Here is a 12,400-nt window from a genome sequence, read left to right on the forward strand (position 1 = left end):
TTTATCAATAGTTTCTGGCCCCTGACTTTTTTTGACCAATAAGATGCAAGCCAAACTTGTAGTCAATCAGAGAAAAGCAGCATTATTTGTAACTATGTATTGTATTGCAAGAAATGTTTCTTGACTCAATTTATTCTATCAAAATGCAGTTGCTGAGCTTTGAAGTTGTAATTGACACTTCAGTCTATTATTTTCTTCCAAAACTTCTATTTCAAATTATTTCAGAAAAAACATGAAAAATATATTGAATTTATGTTGAAAAATGCAGGGGAAAAAATAAATTTAGAGATAAACATGTTTGAGATACAGGTTCAATTGTGTGTAAAAAAAAATAATGGGTATGGTTTCCAAGGCTACATACAAGGGTCATTCAAGGTTAAATGAGACTTTTATTTTTATTGACCAAAAGGAATGTCCAAAACGTAAAAACTACATCAATTTTTCGAAATACTCTTCATCTGTATGTAGACACTGTTCCCAGCAGTGGCGTAGGTCCTTGATACCTTTCTCGTAGAAAGAAATGAGCTGACGTTGCAGGACAACTTGCTGCAGTTCATCATCTATCTGGAATTTTGTTCCTTCCAGGTGCTCTTTAAGGGACCCAAACAAATGATAATCACTGGGAGCTAAGTCTGGACTGTAAGCGGCAAGAGACAACACCTCCCATTCTATTTTGGTCAGAGTTGTTAAATTGGCTGTGTGCAGTCAGCATTATCATGAAGAAGAATCACTTTCCCAGACAACATTCCAGGTCTTGTGAAGTGTTTCGTACGGCACCTGTAATCAATCTGGTGTAATACTGGGCATTAACTGTGGTCCTTTTCTCTAGAAAATCCACTGGCATTGCTGCAATTGGATGAACATGTCCATGTGCTTCATTTGGCACCAACTCTCATCCTTCATCAAATTGTTGATACCATTTGCACACTCTTGCCTGTGATAGCAATTGTTCCCCATACTGTGCACTCAATCTTTTCAAAATTTCAGCAGGTACTCTTCAAAATTATAGGCTCAAAAGTCTTGTTTAACCTTGAACGACCCTTGTACAAGCCTATATAATAATACTGTTTATATATAGTGTATATACCGTATTAGCCCGAATATAACGCGATATTTTTCGACCATTTATTTTCCGTTAAAAAATCGACTCGCGCTAAATTCGGGGTTTAAGTAATGGAATGTAATATAAACAAGGACATTTTCCTACAGAGATTGAAACGCGACTGAACGTCAGACCTAGCTCGACCGACCACTTCAAAACAACCATGTGATCTAGTTAGTAGGCCTGCGCTTTTGTTTGCATAGTGCTACTATAGTAAGGCTATGTCTCCGCTTGTTCATTAGTCACGTGATTTTTCGACCGCCTTTTAGTCACGTGGGCTCTCACAGACGCCATTTTTTATCTTAAAATTGTGAAATTTTTGGCTTCGCTCGAAAAATTATTATTACATCTTTCTTTTCTTTATTTTCTCTACTTTTAAACAATGTAAAATATTTCTACATTGACAAAAATGCTTTATTTGTGTCGAATTTAATGTAGTTTGATACGTAAAACGCAAAAAATAAACATATCAAATTTCAACTCACTGTAATTTATCTCATGTTTCACCGATTGCCATCGGGTTTGTTTGTAAATGGGGAAGAAATATGACTCATTCAAGTTAAGTCAGTAGAAATTTCGTACTACTGCGAGAAAATTTGTCAATAGACCTGCTTTACCCCCTAACGCGAAAGTCAATAATGAATAACGGAAGTCAATGAGTTCTCATTCTGAATAAACATTTCCGTTTTTTGTTGTTACTTACGTAATATTAATTTTGTTTTACATTACTTAATTTTATTGATATGAATGTAACCTGTGTTATTAGCTATAAATACCTAAATAAATGCTTATCTGATTGAATTTTACTTTCTTTGAATTCTTTTATGAGTATTATTGTTTTTTCTACCCCTGCAAAGGGACAAAGGCAGCAAAGTAGTAGTAGTATTGTTTTTTCTAAATATCTTTATGAAAATTTTGGAGTCGCATTAAATTCGGGGTCGCGTTATATTCGGGCTAATACGGTATATTACAATCAGAAGCTCATTCACTTATATGCTTAATAGTCACATTGAGTTACAGTACACTCTCCTATATCTAGACTATTACAAAATAATTTTCTCACTTTTTCTAGCAAATTTTTAACTTAAATGAAGTAATGTTTTTCACCTTCTTCAGGTTTAACATAATTTCAGTTGTCAATTAGAACAGAGGATTTAAAATTTCCTAAATAATAACTGAAAACATTAGTTCATTTAAGTTTAAAAATTTGCTAGAAAAAGTGAGAAAGGTGTTTTGTAATATTATCAAGAGTTCTAGCTTACAGCATAAGGACTACTATGTATTGCCTAGCCAAGATATGCAATGATCTGTAGGCATACCTTGAACCAATTTTCATATCTGACTGGGACTGACTTAACATATTTATCCTGCTCTGGCCTTTAACAAGCATTTTTACTAAATTAAAAAATTTTTTAATGAAGCTTGTTTTTTCTTTGAAGCTAAAAACAAATATTGTTAATAAGTGTATCAAAAATAAGTGTAAAACAAAAATAAAACAATATATTATTACAGTAAACTGTGACCTAACATGATTATACAAACTTTCTTGTAACAAATGTAATGTTTTTAAAATATTTATAAATTCTAAAAATAAAATATTTTTAACTTTTTATTGAACAACAAGTAATGTTTTTAATTTGTAGAAATTAACGTATAAAATTTGTTTATCAAAACATAACCTGCTTTTCAATAGAATAAAATTGATTTTTCTGATAATGGTGTTAAAACTCATCTCAAGCATAATTAAACTTTCTACTGTTCTATTTCAAAATTAAAAATCATTTAAGATATAGATCTGATAAAGTGAAACTGACCATATTAAATTAGCTTGTATCAGGACAGATTCTGAAATATTAGTTTGGGTTCATTATCTAGCACTTATCTTTTTAACATCTTCAGAAATTTTTGTTTCTTGTAATTGAATTTACGTTAAAAAAATGTTATATATATAAAATAAGTGTTGCTAAAGATGTCTGCTGGTTCTCAATTGTCATTAAATATTGATGAATTTACTTTTAGCAAATTAACTTTACAAATTTAAAATTTAATTTAAAACAGAGAACTCATTTTTTTTCTTTCAGTTGTTATATTTAATTTTATATATAGTTCCATTTTATAAAAAAATTTGAAGCCCATCCAAGTTGAAAGTTTTTATATAATTTAAGTAAAATGTGTGGATGATTTTAAGGTTCACACACACATTTTGGTCATTTCTATTCAAATTAAATTTTTAAGATATATTGAATAACTTTCATCTTTTTATAAACTGTTTAACATCTTTTTTGAATCCATCCTATTTTTATACAATAAGACTTTTACAGTTCTTTTAAAGACCGAGCTTTATGTTTCACAGCCAAATTATTGTAGTGTTTAAACATTTTTAAAGTAGTATATATAATTTGACTGTGACCTGAAAATAGTTCATTTTAAAAGAACTGAAAATATAATTAAGAATTTTTTTACATTCAAAAGATATATTTTAAAAATTGTACTTTTTGAATTAACAAATTGAACAGAATATTTTTTAGGTTTTTTTTTTCAAAAATTTTAGAAAACTCATTGTGATTATTTTTAAAAAGTTTAAATTGTTCTAATTTTACTATAGTTTTGATTTAATGTATGATATCGTTCTTTTATCTTTTAATTTGAGGTATTAAATTTTAATACAATAAAACATTTACAAGTTGAAATAAAGTCAAAATTGTCTATGGTTAGAACAGTAATATTAAAAAAAAATAATAATAATAAATAAATAAATAATTGCTGTGCATAAAGCTAGAACTTGAAAACATAGCTATTTTTTGTTTTTCCTTTTCTATTGAGATAGGATTATTAGTATAGGAAGATTTTGAGGTCATTCACTTGGATCAAGTTTTATTGAAAAACTAAATATAGTGAGGAATTTTTGTTAGTCTGGTTAACTGCCAAAGTTGATTTCACTTCTATAGTTTCCTGGTTTAAATGTAATTTAAATTTTTGAAGGAAAGAATACACTTTTTTTTTTTTTTTAATTTTAATTTATAAATAAATTACAAAAATAATTTATTTTGAAATTTGTTATAATTATAGTGAAATGCAATTATATATATATATATATATATATATAACAAATATTTTAATAAAATTTTATTAAATGATTTAAAATTTTTTTTTCTAGAAAGCACATTTTCCACCCTTCCTCGCACCCAGCGAGGAATGCCTCTTGTTCTTGGAGGTGACCCTAAAGGCAAAAATTTTTTGTATACAAATGGAAATAGTGTCATTATCAGAAATATTGAGGTAATCTCATTTTCTTTATATGGATCCTTAATGCAGAATTTTATTAAATTTTAAAAATTCATAATGAAATTAGAAAAAAAAAATTGTTAAAGACAAGACCAACTGATGTGATTGTTAAACAAATTAATATGAATATTATCACCTTAACTTTGAAAACAGACTAAACTTTTTTAACTGTAAAAAGTTTCTTAAAACCATGTTATTTTGATATCTGATAATTAATCAGTTTATTTAGGTTAGGTTTGAATTTAATTTTTAGTTCATAGAATGGAAATAAACCAAATTTTCTATTCTATTTTTGTTCCATAAACCAAAAATGGTAAGATATTATCATAGTCCATTAATCAAGTATGCAATAATAGGCTATCTATCAGGAAGTTATGTAGGAAGTATTAGACTTCATTGCAAAAAACTTTCAATAAAACAAATTTTCATTTGAAATATAAATTTTTTTAATGCTTATAATACAACAGATATAGTCATTAAAAAGTATACATTAGCAAAATTGATAAATAAATCAAACTGAATAAACCTAATTAAAATTAGAGAAGTTATTTTACTGCTTATTTGAACAATGATGGACTAGGCTTTAAATTCTTACTGAGAAATGCTTTCTATTAATGCATAAGGGGGTTATTAGTAGTGGCCCTATATAGTAAGTTGTCTGCATTCTCTGACTGATTTCCGTTGGATAATGAAGTAGCGTGTTACAGGGACATCATGTTTCATTAGCAATCCCTTATTTCTGCTATATGAAAAACTGCTTTAGTAGTTATTCAGATACTTGGAGAGCACTTTTTACCATGAAATAAACAATTATGTTACTTTGTATAGCTTTTAGATGCACAAATTTATTGGTGAAAGAGAATGTAATGAACGTGATTTTGAAGGATACAGAAAAATATTTGAGCAGCAAATCTTTTTGTGCTTTAAGTGTGTTGGGTGGTTGTGTATGTTATACAGAGTGAGTCAAAAGTCTCTTGCACCACTTCATTCCAAAACTACATCCTTTGCACCCTTTTTTGTTGTTAAAAGTTATTTTTAAGGTCAACAACAAAGATCCCATCTGATTCTCCTTGCATGACTTGTGCAATATAACTAATGTAACTCAATGCAATGTAATTAAATTAACAAAATTAATATATCTTCAGTACTTTGGAATGAAAAAGATGCAAGGGACTTTTGATTTACCCTGTATAACAACATACTTTTATACAACAACCTGATACTTATAATAGCGAGGTTGAGGTTGTTATCTAAAATTTCTCTAAAAAGTTGTATTAAAATTTTATGGTGAGAATCAAAAAATGGATGTAACGAATTTACCTTGAAACACTTTCTTTTTTACATCAAGAAACACACATCATCTCAATCAGTCAAAAGAATTCCACTTTTATTAGTTAATTGATTAAATACAAGTCAATTTTTTAATATTTAAGAAAATTAAATAAAATAAAATGCATAAAGGACAACAGTTTGACAGATGTCATAATAAATTGGCCTGTAAAATAGTTTCTCCCACTTTGGCTATTATGGGAATAGTTAATTTCTTACCAGTGGTTGATGTGAATACAGGTATATTTTACATGGAGTTATAATAGGGAGTTAATCGATTTGGCAAGTGAGTGGCACATTTTATAATAGTCACAGATCAGATGAGGTAGACTAGTTATGATTACAGGATGTGCTCTACAATATGTTTGAGGCTGCTAGTTGCAAATACTACTTTGGCTAGTTCTAGCTTGTTTATGTAACTCAGAAGGCACACATTGATGATATTTACAATAATAATGGTGATATTCTAGGCTACATATATATGGAAACTCAGTTAACTGATACAATGCATCAGTTAACTGAAATGCATTGTATAACACAGTAGTTACATTCCGAAAAAGTTTCATGTTTTGCATATCCATGCTATACAAAACAAAGGACTAATGCAAAACATGAGGTTAGGTTCCAAAAGTTAACAAAGTATAGTATACTTTTTCATTAATAAAAGAAATATATTTACTAAAGCAATCCATAATTTATTTCCAATCAATGATTAACTAACAATCTCAACTAAAAGTACTGTATTACATGTTAATATTAATTTTAGTTAACTGAGGGCTACACAGTATCCATCATCATCGTGTTTTTGTCGATCTTGATTGGAAATATCAGCAACATTTTTATTTTTTATTATATAAAATTTTTTATGGATTACAAATTAAAAAAATTGTTAATCAAAAGTTTGTTCTAGTGGGTTATGTTTGTTCAGTTGAGTACCGAGTGACTGTTTTTTCTTCTAGAATTTGTGTTCAAATACTGAGATACTGCTGTATTTCATTTTGTCATTTTTACAAATGATTACTTACCTACAGTTAAAAAAATTTAATAATACTTACATAAAAATGTTTAACCTTTTATATTTAGTACAGTTTATTAAATCTAAAAAAACAAAACACAGTGACAATCTTAAAGGCTAAAATCTGAAAGCAGTGACAATGACACTCAGTGATAGGAAAGCTAAGAACAAGGTGGGAAAAAAATGCACTGTCAATTTTCATTAAAGTAAACCTGATGAAAGGCACAAAACAAATGAAAATTGCAATATTCTAAAATCCTTGGGGAAATTTGAGACTGCATGCATGCATGCATGCTGTCTCAAATTGCTTGAATAAAAAAAAATCAAATAAAGTGAATTTATATTTAAAACATAAAATTTTGTACAAATAATTTCCCAAATTCTTACAATGTTAGAGCAAAACTGGAAATGTTACTTTTAATACATCTAGAATTTTTGTTTCCTTAAATAAGCATTATTTCATTTTAAGTACAGTAGAGCGTCATTTATCCGAAAGCTGATCAACCAAAACATCAGTTAACTGAAAGCGTTCCAGTCCAACTGTGTCATGCTGAACCGAATGTTTTTGATACTAGATTAACTTCTAAAATATAATTTTTTTGTTTTTATATTTTTGAATACATTTATTTTGTTTGTATGAAATAAAAAAATAATTTTTAAGGATACAATAGCCATGATTATTATTTTAAAAAATTTACGTTAGGCTTAACATGCATGAAAATTCAACGCTTGGTGACACACAACAGAGAAAAATTTCAACATGGGATAGGTTAATCTATTTTATCGTACATAATTGGTTATCCAAAAAATAAGTTATCTGAACCACCCCAGTCCCCAATTGATTCGGATAAACGACGCTCTACTGTATTTACTAATGTGCCAATTTTTATGAAAATGAATGATACTTGGCACATTATAAAAGAAACTGAAGTATGTAAATAAAATATTCACTTCAGCATTCACCAATCAAGTAATGACTTAATGAATTAAACATTTTTATATTGTTAAATTATTTTTATTTTATGTAATATTTTCAAATCAAATAATTTTAATAGATATTGATTGTTTTTAGAACCCTGCCATCTCGGACATCTATACAGAACATTCTATACAAACTACAGTAGCAAAGTATTCTCCAAGTGGTTTTTACATATGTTCAGCAGGTATTGTTTTCATACTCTAATAATTTTGTAAGAGAATAAAATTTTGTTTATTTTGACAGTTTTATTAATGTGTCAGTTGTTAAATTTCTAAATCTGATATAATATTCTTTGGGAATGAATGTTTATTTTATTAATTTGGAAATTATTTAATTTTCAACTTTAAATTAATAATTTCATATGAAAAGGCCAGAATGAAAAGAACTGGATGTAAACCAGTGTTAAACTAAGCAGTGACAGTGTGCACTGACCAGTGCTTTGTAGATAATGGTAAATTATTTAATGTTATCTCATTACAAAACATAAGTAAAAGAAATTAGTTAGTTACAGTCCAACTGCCGCAGAAGTAAGTATACTTATGGAATATTGAACGATTGTTTTAATTTTGGTGAAAATTGATTTGAGAAAAAAGAGAACCTGTTATATCAAGATGGATAAAACTAAAAATTTTTTTATTCCTCCTATTAAACATGATTGTTATAAAAATTTAAGAACAAGTTGACACGATGGGACTCAAATATAGCTGAAGAAGAAGACATCATTTATGTTGCTGAATAATGAATTTAAATAATTTAAACAAAATAATAATAATTTTAACTATTCTGTTACTGTTAACCATTGTAACAGTAACTGAATAGTCATTATTCATTTGTGTGAAAAAATTTTAATAAAAGTACGCTAATGTGAAAACTGAATTTGATGTTATTACGTTTTTCACTTGCCAACTCGATTAACTCCCTCAATCAGACCAAAATTGTAATAATAATAATAATTATAGCATATCTATGCTGTCTTATGCATTTTATATGTCATTAAATAAAAGCTACATCTACAATAATACATTCTACAATGTTTATTTGAATTTATATCTTACAAAGAATTTTTATAAAAGAATGTATATTACTTTGTCACTTTTCTCCACTTTTTGTTTTATGGAGTTAATCGATTTGGCAAGTGAGTGGCACATTTTATAATAGTCACAGATCAGATGAGGTAGACTAGTTATGATTACAGGATGTGCTCTACAATATGTTTGAGGCTGCTAGTTGCAAATACTACTTTGACTAGTTCTAGCTTGTTTATGTAACTCAGAAGGCACACATTGATGATATTTACAATAATAATGGTGATATTCTAGGCTACATATATATGTAAATTTTCTAATTCCAAATACTTCCTATAATGAACTTCTCCCTGTACTGAAAAATTTCACAATTTACTAGTAAAATTTTATTTTTGAATTCCTGTCATTCATGTTATGGCAGACCCTATATCAATAATCATTTTTGAAAAGAGATTGAGGATATGTAACACTCATTGTTGGAACCTCAATGTTCAACAATTAGACAGTTTTTTAATATATACAGGGCAAGTTGCTAGATTCTACAATTTGTTGCCAATTAAGAAAATTTTGAAGAAAACTGATGACAGTATATGTCAATGGTGGAACTTTTTTGCTTATTAAAAACATTTATTCCTGACATTTATTTCCTGTGTACATATTTCCGACATTAAAAGCTGATGCCTGTTTAAAAACTGTAGTTTTAGGCTTAGCTTTTCTTTGGGACAAAACAGTAGTTTATTTCAACTTTTTGATAAGCATTTTCTGGCAATACTGCCATGAATACAGCAGCCTGTGGAGCCATTATAAATGGCTTATAGCAGAAGCAAATAAATTAAATAAGTGTCACACTTTTTTTAGTTTTTTCCAAGTTTTGTTAAATAATTTTACAAGTAGACTATAAAATGCATTTAAAGGTAATTGTAATGGATCACTTGTTATTTTTCATATATAGAATTTTCCTCATATCAAATATTCAAAATATTGGACCCTCTTTCATATTTGCCAATTAGAAAATTTTCTTTTTACATATAGATTCTTTTCTGTAATAGTTGATGAGGTTTTGTATTATGTGAGCTTCAAAGTGCCAGTAATGCAGTTTATGAACTAAAGACTGCATACAATGTTTTTTTAAATAAAAAGATTATGAAGGCAAACAGCCTTAATATTAAAAATCAGAATAATACTTATATCAAAAAATAGCTTAATTGACATATTTCAAGCTATTTTTAACCTTTTTTTTCTTGAATATTTATCCCTTGCTTATACATGGAATAACTTTGTTGGCTACTTGCTTTTGTATTCAGGTAATAGATACAAAGCTGTTTATCCGTTTATGGGTACTGACCCATACCCAAGGGTGGGTTCTCATTTAAACAATTGCATACACATGAAAAATCATAACCAATCAAAATAATTTTTAAAAAATGATTAGTAAACATTTTATATAATTTAATGTGCTTGGCTATAATCAAACAACAATTTTCACTCAAACACAAATTAACCATCATATTACAAGTGCTTGATGTTTGTGTTGGAAATCTGTTGTGGTACTTCTTTATAAGACTAAATTTATAGGTGGGTCAGATGTGTTTAGTATTAATATTCAGTAGATACCAGTATAATGAACAAAATATTTTGGAAAAATTTGTTTTTAGGTATGTGCATGTGTACATTAATCTAAAACATTACCAAAATTTTTATTCATTATAGTACAGTACCATTGTGGATACATTTGGTGTAATTTGGTTTCTTAGGTAGATTGAAAATGTGTGTGGGGCCTTTTGTAGATGATTTCTTGGTAACTATTAACAATGTCTGTTTAACATTGTTAATAAACAGAAATTAGAAATTCTTAATAAAAGCATACAAAGTACTTTCAGCTAATCTAACTAGGCTCTTTCAGCTGTTAACTTAGAACAGAATAATAATATGCTTCAGTAGAAGAGTGAAAATTTTTAAATGTGATTTACAAAATATTTAATATTTTGTAATTATGGAACAGGATTAAAAATTTTCACTCTAAAAATATAAAATGTAAACTTGTTCTTTTGGAGCATTTTATTCTTTAGGCTTCTTCATTCACCAAACTAGAAAAATTAGTTCAGATGAAAAGTGCTTTTGTGCATTTTGTTTTAATTAAAATTTCTAGGTTTAATGTTGCAGTTTTTTTGTTTTGCTATACCATATAATTATCTATAAAATGTAGCTACACACAAAAAATTTACTTAAAGCAAAATAATTTTTCTGGATAAAATATATGAAGTGAAAAAAGTTTTTGCATTTTAATTTAATTGAAATAATTCCAGATCTTAAACTTATGCAAAATATTTCCAGTTTGAGTTTTATTTTATTCAGATATTCTATTCAAAACAAATTTTTAATAGGATTTATAATCTATCTTAAATCAAGTTTATATAATAATAATTTCAGAGAATATTGTATAATGGAAAATGTAATAAATTTTTAAACTCAAATTTAGAATTTTGTTTAGACCAAGAAAAATTAGGTAATCATAACTACTATTTATATATTTAGATCAATCTGGAAAAGTTCGAATATGGGATACAACACAAAAGGAACATTTACTTAAGAATGAATTTCAGCCTTTTATTGGAACAATCAAAGATTTGTCATGGTCACCTGATAATCAACGTATTGTTGTTGTAGGAGAAGGAAGAGAAAGGTTAATTACTTTTGATAATCATCTTAGTTTTTTAACATTTTAATATAATATTTAAATGATATATATTTTTTTCTTCAGATTTGGGCATGTTTTTATGGCTGATACAGGAACTTCAGTGGGAGAAATTGCTGGACATAGTAATTTGATAAATTCTTGTGATTTCCGTCCAACTCGCCCCTTTCGCATAATAACTGGTAGTGAAGATAATTCTGTAGGCGTTTATGAGGGTCCACCTTTTAAATTCAAACTAACATTGAATGTAAGAATGTTTTTATTACTTAAATCTATATCAATGAGTTAATTATGCAAATTTATAATACATGGAACTAGTGTAGTCATCTGGAAAAGTTCTCAAAAGTAATATCTAATGCAATTGTTATGAAATTCTAATTATACAATATATAACATTTTGGTTTATATGAAATCAAAATTTAAAGTCTGAAATGTTAACTCTGACATTTGCACTGTTGAGATCAACAATGTCACTCACTACATTCAACCATCATATTGCTGATTGGGTGTGTCTCTTATTGTTATTAATTATACAACATATATGGTAACACCTCAATTCAACAGACTGATGGGAACAAACAGGTATCCATTAATGCATAAAATTGAATGTTACCAAGGAAAGGATATTTTTTATCATTTTTGCCTCCCCTCTTCAAATTCAAATAATTATAATGAAAAAATTGCTATAATGGTGTAAATGGTAAAATTTTCAACATGCTACATTTTACAGACAACATAGCTTTGGTTGCAACTTGCAAACAAGATCTAAACAGGCATTGAGAAACCTCAGTGATGCACTAAAGGCCAAATAATTCATAGAAAGACAAAAAAATGATTTGTTCAAGAGGAAATAGAAGACATAATTGAATAACATTGGAGGGGAAAAATTAGTGTGGAGAGCTTCTGTTACCTGGGAAGTCTCATAATGTCTGATGGAAAGTGTGAAAAGGTCAGACTCACGGGGAAAGTA

The 12,400-nt window shown here is 28.0% G+C and overlaps 1 protein-coding gene across 1 annotated transcript in view; it reads left to right on the forward strand.

The window, feature by feature from the left end:
* flr (actin-interacting protein 1 flr) overlaps nucleotides 1-12,400 on the forward strand; it is a 41,782-nt gene that overhangs the window by 12,671 nt on the left and 16,711 nt on the right. Inside the window, exons 2-5 of the mRNA XM_067273353.1 lie at nucleotides 4,260-4,381; nucleotides 7,804-7,894; nucleotides 11,271-11,418; nucleotides 11,497-11,677. Coding sequence (XP_067129454.1) covers nucleotides 4,260-4,381; nucleotides 7,804-7,894; nucleotides 11,271-11,418; nucleotides 11,497-11,677 — 542 coding nt within the window. The remainder of the gene's footprint in view (nucleotides 1-4,259; nucleotides 4,382-7,803; nucleotides 7,895-11,270; nucleotides 11,419-11,496; nucleotides 11,678-12,400) is intronic.

This window comes from Centruroides vittatus, unplaced genomic scaffold (genome assembly GCF_030686945.1).
Source record: "Centruroides vittatus isolate TY-2023 unplaced genomic scaffold, ASM3068694v2 contig_474, whole genome shotgun sequence".
NCBI lineage: Eukaryota > Metazoa > Arthropoda > Arachnida > Scorpiones > Buthidae > Centruroides > Centruroides vittatus.